The sequence below is a fragment of the Arvicola amphibius genome, chromosome 4, assembly GCF_903992535.2.
Source record: "Arvicola amphibius chromosome 4, mArvAmp1.2, whole genome shotgun sequence".
Lineage (NCBI taxonomy): Eukaryota > Metazoa > Chordata > Mammalia > Rodentia > Cricetidae > Arvicola > Arvicola amphibius.
The window spans coordinates 20,357,533-20,375,992 of record NC_052050.1 but is presented as its reverse complement, the minus strand read 5'-3'; the positions used below and the strand labels follow the sequence as shown (position 1 = coordinate 20,375,992).

Sequence of the window (18,460 nt, the reverse complement as noted above, 5' to 3'; positions counted from 1 at the left end):
GGTAGGATAACCAAGTGGATACACCACTGTAAGTGTGCAGGGCTGGGCATAAGTATCAAGGGAAGGAGGCGGCGGCACTTGAGTATAGCACTGGAGTATGTACCCAGAATGTAAAATTTCTGCCAAGATGTCCTCAGAATCTGTCACAGCATGATCCCTAATATGGCAAAGGACACTGAGAAGTAAGTAGGCAAGAAAGTGTAGGCAAACCATGGCTCAGTTATCATCAACAGGGCTTTTTATTAATCAAACAAACCAACCAACCCACACCAAGCTCGGATAGGAACTGGTCCACAGCCCTGGAGAAAACTCAAGCGGAGCAGCTGTCCCTACCTCTCCTTCATGTCATCGGGGACGCCATTCTCAGGGAACATTGAAGCAATGGCACTGAAGATCATGTCATTTGGAAACTGCTTCTTAGAGTTCTTTTTGTTGCCTGAATTGGAAAGGATAGTAAATGCCTGAGTGTAGACAGAGCTATCTGAATTTTTCTCTTTGTCATAGAACAATGACAAGAGCTGCTGGGCTCATCCAAACATCCACTTATTGATAACAAAGCCTATGGTCCCTGTTAGAACCCAGAAGGGAGGAGGAGCTTTGTGAAGAGCTGAAGAGAGATGGACCACACCGTAACATGGGTGCTGAAGAACAAGACTGGCACTGGAACTTTTCATAGGAAGATATTATCCCTCGATAGTTTCAATAGTTTCTTCTTTTGCTTTTATGTTTGTGGGATTCCAGGTGTGTATTACCATGTATATGGGTGCATGTTTGTACATGTGAGCACATGTGTGGGTGTGCATGTAACTGCAGGTCCTGAGGTTAATGTCTGGAATCATCTTCCTCTATTGCTCTTCCACCTTATTCACTGGACCAGAGTTTGCGAACATAGTCTTCCCAGCCAGTTTGTCCTGAGAATCCCCCGCTTGCACTTTCTAAGGCTGGAATTACAGACCCATCCTGCATCTACATGGGTGCTGGTGATCTGGACTCTGGTCCTCATGCTTGCAGAGCAAGAACTTGAACCACTGAGCTATCTCTGTAGTCCAGTAATATTGAATTAAATACTAGTAACATGGAAAATACTCATAAAATTAAATTAAGAAGATAAAAGTTTGTATCATGTACCTACACAATCTCAATTTTGTATGAGCATGCTGATTTATATATGTACAATTTAAAACCTACAAGGCATTGAAAATCTGATTATTCCTATGTAACAAAATTGTAGTATAAAGTTTATTTTCTCCTTTATACCTTCCCAGATTTTCCAAACACATTAGAATTAGAAACTAATAGCAGTGATTATTCTAGAAGATTTTCTACTTTCTCCTTCAGCTAGTTCACAGCCAGCTATATGACTATATTTCTCCTTTAAGTGGACCAATGAGAATCATAAATGATCCTTAAAGAGCAATATGCTTTTAAGTTTTTCCTTCTTCCCTGTCCTTGTCAATTTCAAAACAGTCTGTGAAAGCAGAGCTATGCACCTTCCATGGCATGGCGTTTCCGCTTTCTTGTTACTGGCAGATCTTCTTTGCTGTCATCTTGCTTCCCATCGGAGGTGTCATTGTGCCCTTCCTCTTCATCATCTGAGTACTGATTGAGGGCATCTACCAGCTCCAGAAAGACAGCGTCACTGATCAGAACAGACCCAGGGATCATCTCTAAAACACAAGGATAAAGGTGAGCGTTGGTCACCTCATATCCCCATTCACCTTCCTAGGTAGGTTATTTTTTCCCCTTCCTTTTTTTTTTTTTAAAAATTTGATTTATTTATTTATTAAGCATACAATGTACTGCTGGCAAGATCTCATTACAGATGGTTGTGAGCCACCATGTGGTTGCTGGGAATTGAACTCAGGACCTCTGGAAGAGCAGCCAGTGCTCTTACCCTCTGAGCCATCTCTCCAGCCCTCCCCTTCCTTTTAAGACAGGGTCTTGTCAGGTGTGGTGGTGCATGCCTTTAATCCCAGCACTTGGGAAGCAAACTCTATGAGTTTGAGGCCAGCCTAGTCCATATAGTGAGACCCTGTCTCAAAAAACAAACAAACAAAAATAGACAGGTTCTCCTGGACCCTAAGCCAGCCTAGAGTGCTGGAATTCCAGGTGTGTATCACCATATCTGGTTTTACACAGTGCAAGTGCTGTCAACTCAGGCACATCCCCAGCATGTAGCAGGCTTTCTGACACTGACTCCTGAGATCGAGGGATGTAACTCTATCATTTGATTAGCTCTAACAACTGCAACAGTTAGCTGGCTAGTAGAAAACTCAGAGATTTTATTTTTATTTGAATATCTGTGGTCACTGTTAACAATGTATTATGGTTCAAAAATCTCAACAGCAAGCTGGGCACACACCTTTAATCCCAACATTCAGGAGGCAGAGGCAGGTAGATCTCAAAGTGAGTTCTGCATAGCCAGGGCAATTAAACAAAGAAACCCTGTCTCCAAACAACAAAAAGGTGTGCCAACAATCCCAAGCAAGGCAGAAAAATAACAGCAAAGTGAAAATTCACTTGGCTTGCATCAACAGTGACTTCTCTTAATCAAGACAGCACTTTTTCCCAAAATCATACCTCATGATTATACTGCAAGAATGTCTTTGAACACTAGAGGGTGCCGTGGATATATAATATATTTGAAGGTTAGCAAAATAGCACCCGAAATTGTCACTAGTCGGTAGGGCTATAGGCTGACAAATTCCTCGTCACACTCTATCTTTAGTAGCGAGGACTGAACTCAGGACTGTGGACGGGCTCGGCATACCCTCTACCACTGAGCTATACATCCAGTCTTTTTCTGATTTGAAATAAGTTCTCACTAAGTTGTCCAATCTGGCACTGAACTTCCTCTGTTAGCCTTAAGCAGGCTTCGAATTTGCAATCCTCCTGCCGTAGCCTCCTGAGTAGCTGGGATTACTGTGCCACCATGCCCAGATCCTCTTCCTATTTGTTATTCACTGATAACCTTTTCTAGAATTAAAACTAAGAGCTAGCAGCTGGGCAGTGGTGGCGCACGCCTTTAATCCCAGTACTCATAGGCAGAGGCAGGTGGATCTCTGTTGAGTTAAAGGCCAGCCTGGTCTACAAGAGCTAGTTCCAGGACAGGCTCCAAAGCTACAGAGAAACCCTGTCTCGAAAAACAGAAAACAAAAAAACCCAAAAACTAAGAGCTGGCAAGATGGCTCACTGGGTAAAGGCTTCCAAGCCTGATGATCTGAGCTCAATCCCTAGCACCCACATGGTAGGAGAAAATCTACTCTCTGACCTCCACACCCATACTGTGGCATGTGTGGACTGCACCCCCAAAATAAATGTTTTAAAACAAAATTTAAAAAGAATTACAGAAGGGGGCTGGAGAAATCCCTCAGAAGTTAAGAGGACCAACCCAGAGGACTCAGGTTCCAGCACCCACAGGGCTGCTCCCAACCTTCTGTAACTTAAGTTCAAGGGATTCACTACCTTCTTCTGGCCTCCTTGGGCACTGCATGACATCGTGCACAGATACAGATAGAGGCAAATAAAACAAAAATAAATCTCAAAAGAATTACAACTAAGTTCAAATGCTTTGCTTTTATAAAATGAGGATATTTAAGTCAATTTCTGAGAAATCCAGAGGATACCTGACTAAAGTGGTGTGACAGAGGAGATGCTCAAGCTGGGCTCCGAGAAAGGGAAATAAATGAGAAACACAATGGCCTCTGTTGGGATCATGGAAAAGGTCAAAGATTAAGTTCACTTGTTCAATAAACACTCTCCAACCACTGATTACTAGGTAATTTTTTTGATGACCCAGCTCCTTCTGCAATTTAACTGGGATTTTAACACAGCAAAGGCAGCAGCATGCCGGGAAAGTTTTCCTCCGGTGACCCCGGGCACCACTACCTTCTTCCCCATGAACTTTGCCATCGTAGTTATTGATCAGCTCCTCAATGAAAGTCTCATCTTCTTCCTTCACCTCGTCACCCATGTAGGGAATATTGCACAAAACCGTCTCATCTTCCACCTGCAGAAAACCAGACTGAGTCAGGCCACAAGTCACCCTGTCTCTCCTCTCCTATCCAAAGGAACATTTGCTGGGCTGTTCTTTCTTGGCCTCCCAGTCTCCTGAAAAAAACCTCTGTGGACACAGACTTTCCATACACTTTAAAGACTAGCCATTTTGTTTTGCCAACAAAACTTCAAACAAAAGGGACAACAGTACTCTTAGGGGAAGAAACAGTTTAATCAATATTAATGACTAATACTAAAAGAGATAAGGGTGTTCAAGCAGAGAACACAGACATACGCCAAAGCTAAGCACACACTCTATTACTAAGTTACACCCAGGGCCAACCCAGTCATTCTTAAATTCCCAAGGATCAGGTAAAATCACTTGCAAGTTTTATCTGAGAGATGACTCCCTCTTGTAGAGCTGTAATCTAGCTGGAGACAGGATAAAGGACTGAATGAAGGCACCACTGCCCACAGCCACCTCTGTTCTCTTGGCTGCCTTCATAGCACCTTGCCATTAGAGGATTCCAAAAAACCTGCGCCAACAGCAGAGCCGACAGTCTGCTTAAGCCTCAAGTGTCTGATTCAGCCATATTTAACTGTGACTAATATTACAAAGTTAGGTCAAAGTAGTAAGAAAATTAGGAGTCCTGTTTTATCTCGTTAATTAAAGACAAAAAAGCAGCAGAGGTTTTTGTTTGTCTGGTTGGTTGGTTTTTGGTTCTTTTGAGGCAGGGTTTCTCTGTAACAGCCTTGGTTTTCCTGGAACTTGCTCTGCAGACCAGGCTGGCCTCAAACTCACAGAGATCTGCCTGCCTCTGCCTCTCTATGGCGGGATTAAAGGCATGATCTACCACACCCAGCCCAGAGGTATGTTTCAAAGAGCACCAAAATCTAACAGGCTAGAGCAACCTGCAGTGATTGTGTGTGTTGTGCACATGCAAGTGTGCATGCATGTGGGATACATATATGTGGAGGTAAAGGAAAACTGGCAAGAGTCAGTTCTTTACTTCCCTCACATGGGTCCTGGAGATACAACTCAGACTGCCAGGCAGGTGGCAGGTACCTGTACCTTCTGAGGCTCTCAGTGGCCTGTAACGGATATCATTTTAGAGTGAGTTACAGTAATGCCCTGCTCTGGAGGTTCAAGCTTTGTGGAATGCCCTGACAATCTTCAGAGACTGACACAGACCAGCATGAAACGAGAATACAGTTTAAACAACTGCCATGGTGTTTCCAACACATACCATGAAGTTCTGCTGGAGAGGGGACCAGGAATACATGATGGGAACCAGCGCAACAGTGTTCAGAGACCTCATCAACATATTCTGGCTGGCAAAACCTGGGAAAATGCTCTCTATGGTACACTGAAAGAAAGGCAGTGACAAAGAGAAGGAACGTAAGCACCCAAGTCAACAGAACCAGCTGTGAGCCCACTGAGGGCGCCATGCCCATGATCCCAGCTGAGGGCTCCATGCCCATGAGCCCAGCTGAGGGCTCCATGCCCATGAGCCCAGCTGAGGGCTCCATGCCCATGATCCCAGCTGAGGGCTCCATGCCCATGAGCCCAGCTGAGGGCTCTATGCCCATGAGCCCAGCTGAGGGCTCCATGCCCATGATCCCAGCTGAGGGCTCCATGCCCATGAGCCCAGCTGAGGGCTCCATGCCTATGATCCCAGCTGATGGCTCCATGCCCATGATCCCAGAACTGACACAGGAGAATTGCTGTGTGCTTGAGGTTAGGCTAGGCTACACAGTGAGTTTCAGGTCAGGCTAGGCTACAAAGCAAAACCAATAAAAACAAAACTATAAGAGACACCCTGTAAAGCCAGGCAGTTGTGGCACATGCCTTTAATTCTAGCATTCAGGAGGCAGAGGCAGGTGGATCTCTGAGTTTGAGGCCAGCCTGGTCTACAGACTGAGTTTCAGGACAATCAGAGCTACACAGAGAATCCTGTCTTGTCCTATCTTGAAGAGGGGAGAGAGAAAGAGAGAAAGAGACAGAGAGAGAGAGAGACAGAGACAGAGATAGAGAGAGAGAGACAGAGACAGACAAAGCTTCTTATATGAAGGGAATTGTGGTAAATTCATATTTTGGTTATGAAACAGACTTTTTGTGCTGTGTTTACTCAAGGAATAGGAAAGAAGAAATAAGCCTGAAAGCGATCATATTTGTGGCTCATTTCTGATTCTTTTATAATACATCTACACTCTTCGGGGGATTCTGTTTAGAGCTGGTAAATTGTGGTAAGGAATCAGAGTTACACAAACAGAACCTGTCTTGAAAAAGTAAAAAAAGCCGGGCGGTGGTGGCGCACGCCTTTAATCCCAGCACTCGGGAGGCAGAGGCAGGCGGATCTCTGTGAGTTCAAGACCAGCCTGGTCTACAAGAGCTAGTTCCAGGACAGGCTCCAAAGCTACAGAGAAACCCTGTCTCGAAAAACCAAAAAAAAAAAAAAGAAAAGAAAAAGTAAAAAAAAACCCAAAAAACCCCAAACAAACAAAAACAAAACAAACAAACAAACAAACAAAAAAGATTGCAGCTTCCTTCTAAAAAGATCCTGATGGTTTTTTTCTTTTCCCTCTGTTAAGGGGCAAGATTACAGACATGTGTCCCACCCCAGTTACGTGCAGAGAGATTCTAGGTTTCAGATGCCTAAGCAAGCACTCTACTGAGTCACACTACTATCGCTGGGTTCTTTTAAATCTTTTTAGATTTATTTTGAATTATGTACTTGAGTGTGTGTGTCTATACATGGGTGCAAATCAGTGTGGGTGTCTGCAGAGACTAGAAGTATCAGATCCTCAGAGCTAAGGTTACAGGGGCTGGGAGTCACCAAAGTGGGTTCTGGGAAGTGAACTCAGGGACTCTGCATGAGCAGTATGTGCTCTAACCACTGAGACATGTTTCTAAATTCTTCTAAGCTATCAAGCTGGTAAAGGGTGTTGGCAGTAGCTCCTAAAAACTAACAACCTATGGAAAGCAGGAGCTATCTCCTCCTATTCACATCTGTGTCCCAATGCTTGTCATACTCAACAGATGCTCACTTCAACCAAAGTGTGGGTCTCCTAAAGGACCCCTCAAGTCCTAGGTCGTGAGATCAGGACTTTTTTCTAAAAGATCTGAATTTTGAATATAGCTGCATAAGTGATGGGGCCTTCGCATGGGGAAGCAAAGTGGTATACAAATTAGAGTCATGCCTGATTTAGGGAAGGATCATTGGTCTTATTATACTATTGGAGTTTTGTACTTAAAAATATTTCCAGGCTGTCAAGATGGCTCATTAGGTAAAGACGCTAACCACCAAACTGGTGACCTAAGTTCAACTGCCAGGACCCACATGTGGAAGAAGAGAACTGACCTTTATGCATGGTGACAAGCACACGCACATAAACACAAACACGTATGTGAGCAAAATAAATAAATACATGCAATAAAAAATAAAAAGTAATACCTCTTTAAGAAACTAGAACGCTTTTTGGTTGTTTGTTTTTCAAGATAGGGTTTCTCTGTGTAGCTCTGGCTGTTCTAGAACTTGCTATGTAGACCAGGCTAGCCTCGAACTCACAGAACTCCACCTACTTCTGCCTACTGGGTCCTTGGATTAAAGGTGTGCGCCACCACTGTCCAATTACTTTTTTCTTTAAGGACAGGCTGTCCAGTAGCCAGGGTGACTTCAAGCTAACTCTAGCCGCAGCCAACCTCAAACTCCTTATTCTCCTGCCTCTACCTCCTGAAATAGGTTGTGAAAGCATGTGTAACTACGTCCAGCTAGAATGCGCTATTTAATAAATTAACAGATGTATCTGTTCATAGTACGGCAGTCCCTCTGGTAAGCACATTTCTCTCCATCACCTCGGCAGTCGTTCCCTAGTGTCTAAGTACATCAGGCACAAACACAACAACCAGGACAACAGACAGTAAATGTTTTGTTTTTCTACGAAAAAGCCACAATTATATCTAAGAATCAAGGAGGACAGTAGTCAAAATGGTCAATTTTCAAGCTATATTTATAACTTCATGTCCAAGGGGAAAGGAGGGCCAGCTTAGCACGCCCAAAGTACCTTTTTGAGAAAAGGGTGTCCACTCACAGGCTTCATTGGCTGAACAGGCTGTACTCGAAGTTTCTTCCATTCTTCATTGAGGATTTGGGTTTTTTCTTGAACCTTTGCAAAATTTGCCACATACAAAGCCTAGCAAAGCCAAGGAAAAGACCATCAAGAGCCATCGCAGGTCTCAAAGGAGAAACCGCAGAGCCCCGTACTTTGGAGACATACACAGAGCATACAATCTTGCTCTTGGGAACCATTTTTACCTTCGCACCCATATTTGCCTGAAGCCGTTTGAGCTGCCGAAGCCGCATATACTCGGATTTCACTTTTCTTTTCCAGTAGGTGATGCATTTGGAAGTTGGGGGACTTGTTATATCCATTTTCCTGGACTCAGAGAGACAGAGATGACACGCAGCACTTGATTACATGGAAAGGAACATACTCTCTAACTCAATGAATAAGGTCAATTATGTGTCTATTTTCGTTAAATTTATGTATAAAAATGTACATCTGAAAACCCAAAATATATGAGTTTAAAATTTCAACTGAAAACAGTGAAACATGTGAGCGCCTATCATCCTTCGGTGACTGTTTTACACCTAGTAGAGGAGCAGCATGGTGTGGCTCATTCGCAGAGATCCACTTAATGTGTGTGACTACAACACACGTTCTAGCCTCAGACTACAACAAAAACAAAAAGACTGTAGGGTATTACAGTGAATGTAATCTCATCACTTGGGAGACAGAGCAGGAGAATCAGGAGTTCAAGACTGGCCTGTTCCACACAGCAAAACTGTCTCAAAAAATCAAAACGGAATGAAGCCGGGCAGTGGTGGTGCACATCTTTAATCCCAGCACTCAGGAAGCAGAGGCAGGCGGATCTCTGTGAATTTAAGGTCATTCTGCTCTACAAAGTGAGTTCCAGGACAGCTAAGACTACACAGAGAAATCCAGTCTTGAAAAACAAAAACAAACAAACAAAAAACTAAAAACAATAACAAAAAAAAACTGAGGATGACGCTCAGCGGCAGAATACTTGCCTGGTAAGAACAAGAGCCTGAGTTCAATACTCAGGCAAAGGCAATCAATACGGCTGCCTCACAGTTATCAGGAACTTATTTATTTAGTTATTTATTTTGGACACATGGATGGATGCCTAGTCACTAAATTCAAAATGTTTTAAAGATTTATTTTTATTATTTTTAATTACATGTATGTATGGGTCTGTGCATGTGCTAGTGCCTGCGTTTTTCAGAGTATTCAGACTCTAAGCTGGAGACACAAGCGGTTGTGAACAGCCCGATATGAATGCTGGAGTCAAACCTACTCCTCTGTTAGAGTTACAAGCACAACTAGCTACCTGCAATTCCAGTTCCAGGGGATCCAACGCCCTCTTAAGGCAAAGACACGCAGGCAAAACCCTCATACACATAAATAAATCTCTTAAAAAGAAAAGAGGAAATTTTTAAAAATATTTATTTATTTATTATGTGTACAATATTCTTTCTGTGTGTATGCCTGAAGGCCAGAAGAGGGCACCAGACCTCATTACAGATGGTTGTGAGCCACCATGTGGTTGCTGGGAATTGAACTCAGGACCTTTGGAAGAGCAGGTAATGCTCTTAACCGCTGAGCCATTTCTCCAGCCCCAAGAGGAAATTTTTTATGATTTATTTTTTTCTGTGCATTGTGGTTGGGTCTGTTGGAGGGTGTCGGATTCCCTGGAACTGGATGGAACTGGAGTTACAGACAGTTGTAAGTTGCCATGTGGGTGCTGGGAATGGACACCAGGTCCTCTGGCAGACCAGCCAGAGCTCTCAACGGCTGAGCCATCTCTCCAGCCCCAAAGAGAGGGGGAATGTTTTAACCAAATCCAAGTTCATCTCACAAGTTTATTAGCAGATCCGCCTACAGTACAAACTATCTACACTACACCATGACAACAGAGTAATCTCATCTGCAAGTCAGCAGCAGACCTACAGACACTGACGACACTAACTTTCTTTTGATGGCAGGGGTTGAACTACAGTTGAATATTTAGAGGATTTAGTGTGATATGCTCTACTTACCTCACGGAATGCAGCTGGAAATGTTGGATTTTATAATGTGCCTCTGTTCTTCAAATGAACTGCAAGACCTAAGGGTAAAAGAAGTTTTCAGCTTTGCAAGAGAATAAAAACTGAATTTATTGAATCAGTGCAGCATGCTCAAACACTAAGTCTCTGGGCAGGATGCTCCCCCAGAACTAGAAGACTTCAGGGTCTCTGCTACCATTCTGCATACTAAATCAAGTCGTAAAAATGTTTGACACCTTTTGTTTTATTTTGATTTTGGAGACAGTGTTTCTCTGTATATCAGTTCAGGCTTTCCCAGAACTGGGTTGTAGACCAGGAGCCTTGAACTCACAGAGAGCCATCTGCCTCTGCCTCCTGATTGCTGAGATTAAAGGCTACCACCACCCAGGTAGATGCTTGAAACTATTTAGAAAGTCACTTGTATTCAAAATTCTATCCTCCTGGATCGAAAGTTAGCTCTGCTCTTGCAGAGGACCTCCACAGGCACCAAGCACACCTGGTGCGTATACATACATGCAGGCAAAACCACCATACACATGAAAAATATTTTTTATTAAAAAAAATTCTATCCTTCCAATGACGTGTTTTTCCATAATCCCCAAGCTTCTAATTTCTTACCTAATTTTAAGCTTAGCCAGCAGGTAGACCCTAAAACATTAAATTTATGTACAAGTCAATAAAATCTAATCTTACTCTAATATTAACTAGTTAAGCTTGTTAGAGACCTACTTCTTTTTTCTAAGATCTAGTTATTTTCATTTTATGTGTATGACCATTTTTTCTACAAGTATGTATATGCATCATGCATCATGTGTGTGCACTATCCAGAGAGGCCCACCTTGCTTCTTGGAGGCCATCCTGGACACCTTTTTTTTTTTTTTTTTTTTTTTGGTTTTTCGAGACAGGGTTTCTCTGTGGCTTTGGAGCCTGTCCTGGAACTAGCTCTTGTAGACCAGGCTGGTCTCGAACTCACAGAGATCCGCCTGCCTCTGCCTCCTGAGTGCTGGGATTAAAGGCGTGCGCCACCACCGCCCGGCTTCCTGGACACCTTTTAAAAAAATACATTAAATAAAAAAGTGCTGGAACTAAGGTATACATCAATACAAGTAATAGTAGTAGTTGTTCTCCTATTTTGTATATGTAATTTTTATCTCTAAGGTTTTCTATTTAATTTCCAATTATGTATGTGGGGGAGCGGTTGTACATGTGCATGTGGTGCCCACAGAGGAAAGGAGACAGATCCCTGGAGCCGGAGTTACGGGTGGTTGTGACTGGGTATGGGTGACTCAGGTCCTCCAAAAAGGTTGTTAGTGTTCTTAACCACGGCACCATCTTGCCTGCCCCTTAAGAGTTATTTCTATTTATGGGTCTGTGTGAGTACACACAACAGGTGTGCAGGTCCTCATACAGGCAAGGAGTTTTGGATCCCCTGGAGCCAGAGTTATAAGTGAACATAAGCCACCCAATGTGGGTGCTGGGAACCAAACTCAGGTCCTCTGCAGGAGCAGCGAGCATCTCTTCAGTCCCAGGCAAAATTTAAAGCCAATAATGTTTTATTTATTTGTTCGTGTGTTTGTTTGATTTCAAAACAGGATTTCTTTGTGTAATCCTGGCTGTTCTGGAACTAGCTCTGGAGACCAGGCTGGCCTCAAATTCACAAGAGATCCATTAGCCTCTGTCTCCCTGTCTTCCGAGTGCTGAGATTAAAGGGACGTGCTACCATCAACCTGCTAAATCAATAAAATTTTATTTAAGGATTTTACATGTTGTGATTTTCCCCCCACTTCTCATGAAGTTCACTATAGTCTCTTATTTAAAGTTCAAAATTTTTCCAAATCACCTTTTTTTGTTGTTGTTGTTTGAGACAGGGTCTCTCTTGTAGCCCTGGCTGGACTACAACTCATTATATGGTCCAGGCTGGCCCTGACCTTAGATCTGCCTGCCTCTGCCTCCTAAAGGCTGGGGTTAAAGAGGCATGTGTAAAGAAGAAACAGCACATGATTTTCAAGTTTGAGTTTATCTCTAGCTGTATTATGGACATACTGACAACTCTAGAGTTCATCATCTGGAATTTCCAGCATCTACTTTCTTAAAGGCATTGACTTCAGGACAGGTTGACTGCCTGGTTCTCAACTGTTGACACCCTAAGTTGATCTACTTTTTTTGGTTTTATTTTTGAGACAAAATCTCACATAATCCAGGCTGCCCTTGAACTCCCTATGTAGCTAAGGGTGACTTTGAGTTCCAGGTACTTCTGCCTCCACCTCACAAGTGTAGGGATTGTAAGTGGGAGTTATCACGCATGGTTTATCTTTTCTGCCCTGAACAAACTAAATAACAGCTTGCTCCAGAAAATGAAAAACTACTTCAAACCAGACGGGACTGGCTAACGCAGAAACCTTAGATCATCTCTACTGAGATACAAATGTAATTTACAATTTGATGAGACACCACAGCTTCTTTTAACAAAAGTAGTTTTCTCATTGTCTTTATTCTTCAGCCACCTTTCCTCCCCTCCTGAACCCATCCTCTACTAAAAACAACAACAAAGGGGCTGGAGAGATGGCTCAGAGGTTAAGGGCATTGCCTGCTCTTCCAAAGGTCCTGAGTTCAATTCCCAGCACCCACATGGTGGCTCACAACCATCTGTAACGGGGTCTGGTGCCCTCTTCTGGCCTGCAGGCATACACACAGACAGAATATTGTATACATAATAAATATTAAAAAAAACCCACAGCATCAACAACAAAGACAGGTCTTGCTTTGTAACCCAGGTTGGCTTTGAACTCAAGATTTTTTCCAAAGTAGCCTTCCAAATGTAAGGATTATAGGCACAAACACTCCATACTTTGAACTAGTAAGCTCAGAACAGACCACCTTATCCAACTAAAACTGGAGATCAGTAATGGGAAGAACTTACTGGACCAAGGCTGCTGACAGTACTTACTTACGATGGTGGTAATGGGAGAGTGGGAGTGCTGGCTGTGGTGCCAGGGGAGGGGGAGGGGGAGGGGGAGGGAGTGCTGGCTGTGGTATGGTGGTGTATTGTTTAGATTTCTTAGAGGAAATGGTCACAGAAAAATGCAGTATTTCCAATAAGGAAGAGGCCTTAACTGAAATGCTGTCTCCTACATACAATCTGTTAAGAGATGACAGTAATAGATTAATCCAACAATTAAGTTACCACTTCTAATTTTTGTCAAGTGTTTTATTTGGCAAGGAGTATACACATGCACATGAACATTCTCCTAAGTTTTAACTAATAATTATGCAAAATAAATCACACTTTCTCCTTTTACAATTTATGTGATATCTGAGTGTCCATGAGCCAGTATTTATTTCACTTGGCTTCTTAATGGGTCTTCTATCTCGCTAAACGTTTTTTGGTAGATGGCTCCTCACAGAATGTAGAAAAAAATGGAAAATACTGTACGGGGACATAGGTATGACTGAGAAACACAAAACACTTGAGAGGGCTGGAGAGCTGCTCAGCAGTTAAGAGCACTGGCTCTTAACTTAGTTAAGAGTCCTATTCCCAGAGCCCACATGGTGGCTCACAACCATCTCTAACTCCAGTCCCAGGACATCTGCTGCCCTTTTCTGGCCTGCACAGGCACCAGACAAAGCACCCATACACATAAAATGAAGATAAAATTAAAAACAAAACACAACACTTGAAGTACAGCTACATGATAGCATAGCAGCTGGACTGAGTGGTTATCACAACAAAGTCAGAAAAAAAGAAAAGCAAATGAACAACTGAGCATTTGAAACAGGTTTGGAGATTAATGGTGTCATCCACCTTATGCAAAGGAGATAGTGCATTAAAAATAATGTTTCTATTAGTGTTTTCTATAATTATTTACATAAGTCAATCACAACTTATATGTCAGTTAGGTGTGAAAGCCTTTCACTATTGTCATTGCACACAGAAGGCAACACAAAACACACTCTGGTTGGGGCTTAAGACTTCATATAATTAACGTCAGTTCCGGAGGAAAACTCAACAAAGAACAGCATTTCAATCAGATGCACAAAGAACCCAGCATATTAATACAAATGAAACACAATAAAGGGCTAGAGCTGTGGCTCGGCAGCTAAGACCATTCGCTGCCTTTTTTTGTTTGTTTGGATTTTGGTTTTTCAAGGCAGGGTTTCTCAGTGTAGTCTTGGCTGTCCTGAAATGCAGAGAGAACAGGCTTGCCTCAGCCTCTTGAGTGTAGGGATTAAAGGCGTGCACACGCCCCGCCCCCCCCATCATCTGCTGCTTTTTCAGAGATCCTGAGTTCAGTTCCCAGCACCCACAGACAACCCCACCTCTAACTCCAGCTCCAGGAGATCTGACACCCTCTTCTGGCCTCCAAGGACACCTGCACTCGCACGCACACACAAACAGTTAAAAATAAAAATAAATCTTAGCTCTCACACTGCAGGTAGGAATCCAACGTTTGTAAAGGTGCTTGCTGCCAAGCCTGACAACCCAAGTTTCGCCATCGAACCAACACGGTGGAGAGAAAACTATTCCAGAAAGATGCCCTCTGACCTCAAGTGTGCACACAAAGAAAAACAAAGGGCAAAGTGAAACATATAGTTACCACACAACCTGCCACAGCAGAAAAATGGAAACACATACCCCTGCAAAGACCACATCCGGCCTTTCACTATTTTGCTAATAATCTAGTTCATAAGCAAAGTAAGCATGGCTTTGGAGCCATACAGCACTACAGCTTTTAAATTTTTCCATCTTGTTTTTAATTAATATAAATTTTATGATTGGTCTACATGTATGTTATGTATATGTGCCATGGGAGAGCCTGGTGCCTTAAGAATTCATAAGACAGTGTTGGATCCCTTGCAACTGGAGTTATGGCCCATGTGGGTCCTAGGAACTAAATCAGGAGCCTCTACAAAAGCAACACTCTTAACAGCTGAGCCATCTCTCCAGCCCCTTCTTCTCTCATTCTCAATTCATAATGGAAATGGGAAGTAGGGCTAAACCTACCCTGCACAGAACGTGTGTGTGTGTGTGTGTGTGTGTGTGTGTGTGTGTGTGTGTGTGTGTACGTACTGGAGTCATTCTGGTGATTCTCAACTTTATTAACATTCATATGAAAATTAGCCCCGAGACAAGGAACACAATGGAACAGAACGTTTAGTTATAATAGTTATGATAGTAAGCACATTTTGTATTTATCTAGGTATGTCCAACCTGTGGCCCAAAGGTTGTCTGCATCCCAGGATAGTTATGAATGAACCCAACTTGTTTGTAGATGACAGTGTCAAGTAGTAAGATCAAAAGGTTTAACACCGTAACATTCATCTACTCCTCCAAAGTAATTACATATGATAAGGTTAGTTACTGAGAACAGGCCTCTATTGTTACTTCTGAAAAACAGGGTCTCATGAGTAGAAGGCCAGTCAGGTCTGGTCTACAGAATGAGTTCCAGGACAGCCAGGGCTGTTACACAGAGAAACCCTGTCTCAAAAAAAAAAAAAAAAAAAAAAAGAAAAAGAAAAAGAAAAAAACCCATGACCCTAAGGACTGGAGCACTGGAGTCCCAAATGATGACCTGCTGAGACAAAAGGCAGGAACCTGACACATACATGCATAAAAAGAAAACAAACAAAATAATCTGGGCTTTACAGAATGGAAGCTTTTTTTTTTTTTTTTAGCAGCAGGCTTGGGTCTGTTTGTTGTTTGAAGTGCTGGGGATCAAATCCAGGAGCTGGGCACTCTAACACAGACCTCCGGTCCCTGCCAGGCTTTCCTTCCTGAGTCACCCCGCAATCTCACACTATAAAGCACCACTCACTGCACAAGGCTTTCTGAAAGCAAGATTTCAACGTGAATTCCAGGCTCCCCAGTCTAGCGCTGTAACCAGCATCACAGAGAGGTATTTTACACTTCAGTTTGAAAGCGGTGCTTTCAGCGTCAAGTTGCATGACTGGCCTGCGTGTGCCTGTCAGTGGCAGAACTGGGAACACGTATTTTCTCATTGTCTATGTACTCAACAGGTGCTGGGTACTGTTTTTGGTGCTTGGGGTGCAAGGGTTAAGTAAAACACACAAACATCTCTTTAGGTTGATTCACAAGGTCTGTAATACACATAGCAAGCATAAACCTTTTTTTAAAATTTTATTTATGTACATAGTGTTCCGGGCACAAGATCTTATTATAGATGGCTGTGAGCCATCATGTGGTTCCTGGGAATTGAACTCAGGTCCTCCGGAACAACAGTCAGTTCTCTTAACCTCTGAGCCATCTCTCCAGCCCAAACCTTTTTTTCTTTTCTTTTCTTTTTTTTTTAAAGTTTGTTTTCATGACAGAATTGTTCTGCATGACAGCCCTGGCTGTCCTGAACCTCTGTGTAGACCAGGCTGGTCTGGAACTCAAGAGATATACTTGCCTCCGCCTCCCAAATGCTGGGATCAAAGGGGTGTGTGATAAGGCGCAGCCCCAAACATAAATCTTGACAATAACATTATTGCATTTTTTTCCTTTTGAGACAAGTTCTCACTATAATGCTCTGGTTATCCTTGAACTGGCATTCGTCTGCCTCTGCCACAGGCCACCAGTGCTGGTATTAAAGGTGTGGCACCATATCCCATTCAATGCTGCATTTTTACAGGTGGTTCTTCCATGTTTACATATTTTTGTGGTTGTCTTGAGACAGGGTTTTATGAAGGCCAGGCTAGCCTTAACAAGGCTGGCCCTGAATTCTTACGCCTCCTTCGGTTCAAGTGCAGGGATTCGAGGCCCGCATCATCACAACCAGATTTCACGTTTCTATGCTATTAAATTCTTCTCTCCTAACATAACACTTGGTCCCATGGAAGCCGATCGTCTCCCGTGCGGTTTCACGCCTGGGTTTCCACGGCCGAAAATAGGTTTCTCAAAAATAACAAAGTTCTGGCAGAGTGCATAGCTTCTCAGGCTGGAAAAACATTCAATACCCCCTTCCTTATCTCCCATCCCCCAAAGCTAACATCCATCTGCATCTGCATCCGTTTTTTTTTTTTTCTTTGTGCCCCACCACCTACATCATCCCAGTGGTTCACCAAAATAAGTTCATCCCACAGGCTGGAAAGATGGCTGAGCGGTTAAGAACACTTGTTGCTCTTGCAGAGAACGCAGGTTCAGTTCCCTGCACCATCATGGTACATAACTTTCAATTCCAAGGGATTCAATGCCCTCTTTTTCTCTCTGGTACCAGGCACACACGTAGTGCACACACATACACACAGGCAAAACCTTCACGCACATAAAATAATAAAGCAGATTTCTTTAAACTTTTGTTCCACATTTACTTCCTGACAAGTATGTTCCAAATACAACACCTTGTCTTTTATATTCAGGGCATGTTCATCTAAATCGTTTTGATTCTCCAGAGAATTGTGGGGACGGGAGAGACAACCCCAGTTTGATGGTGAATCTTCACTCAAACCCGGAACTGGTGGGAGGCGGATTAAACCGGCGACAAGCTCCGGGAACAAGATGCTGTGGAGGCGCCGCGCGACCCTGGGAATCTCTAACCCTTACACTCGGGCGCCTTAAGAGCCTCGCTCACCTCGCCGTCGTCTCGGCCTGGCCAACCCCTCCTCAACATCACCCAAAGCCAGTGCAAGCTCAACCCGGGCCTCTGGCCCTCCTGGTGACTAGAGTCAGGGTGCGCGGCAGGCGCCACGACCCGGGTCACCCAGGCTCCAGCGAGCGACACAGCCGGGCCCGCCTCCGGCGCGCCTCCTCCGCAACGCGGCCCCCAGCAGCCCTGCACGCGCTCGCCCGGGTGCCAGCACATTCGCGACGGCACCCTTCGCCGCGCTGCCCCCGGACCAGGCAATAGTGTGCCCTCGGCTTCCTCTCAGTTCCCTCATCCCTCCGCCTTTTCTGCCCTGAGAACCCGGCGCCGCAGCACGCAGAGACCGAACCCCACCGCCCAGCCCGGGCTTGTTTACTCACTTACCCTCCATCCTGAGACGCAGGAACCCGCCGCTAGGACGCCTGCGCGCTGCGGCCCCGCCCCTGCGCCACGGCCCCGCCTCGCGCAACCCCACCCCCCACCCCCTTAGCGCGTGCGCATTCAGCGAGTGGGTCACCTGGGCTCCCTTCTTCTCAGGTGTGTTTGGCTAAGTCCGTGCCACGCTAGCCCGATACGTTCCTTGGTGGAGCTGTCAGAGGAAAGCAAATCATCCTGGAACCACGGATACCTTTTTGAAGACGTTATTCAGTAGCGCACCATCCCCGACCGTTTAGACAACTCGTCTTAAATTTTTGAAGCCAGCCTAGAATATCTTCATTCTGATGACTCCCATCTACCTACACACACCCCACAAAT

At 44.0% G+C, this 18,460-nt stretch overlaps 1 protein-coding gene across 4 annotated transcripts in view; it reads right to left on the bottom strand.

Moving 5' to 3' along the window:
• Positions 1-18,141, bottom strand: part of Ezh1 (enhancer of zeste 1 polycomb repressive complex 2 subunit) — a 37,157-nt gene extending 19,016 nt beyond the window's left edge. Inside the window, exons 1-8 of one of the 4 annotated variants that reach the window (XM_038325915.2) lie at positions 18,089-18,141; positions 10,119-10,186; positions 8,313-8,433; positions 8,062-8,190; positions 5,244-5,363; positions 3,889-4,009; positions 1,491-1,667; positions 334-436 (exon numbers count right to left, since the gene is read on the bottom strand). In XM_038325915.2, the coding sequence (XP_038181843.1) occupies positions 334-436; positions 1,491-1,667; positions 3,889-4,009; positions 5,244-5,363; positions 8,062-8,190; positions 8,313-8,429 (767 nt within the window). In that variant the 5' untranslated portion in view covers positions 8,430-8,433; positions 10,119-10,186; positions 18,089-18,141. Of the gene's footprint in view, positions 1-333; positions 437-1,490; positions 1,668-3,888; positions 4,010-5,243; positions 5,364-8,061; positions 8,191-8,312; positions 8,439-9,409; positions 9,432-10,118; positions 10,187-18,088 lie in introns of those variants that run through there. The other 3 variants (XM_038325916.2, XM_038325918.2, XM_038325917.2) reach the window with 3 other exon arrangements.
• Between the last annotated feature and the right edge of the window lie 319 nt (positions 18,142-18,460).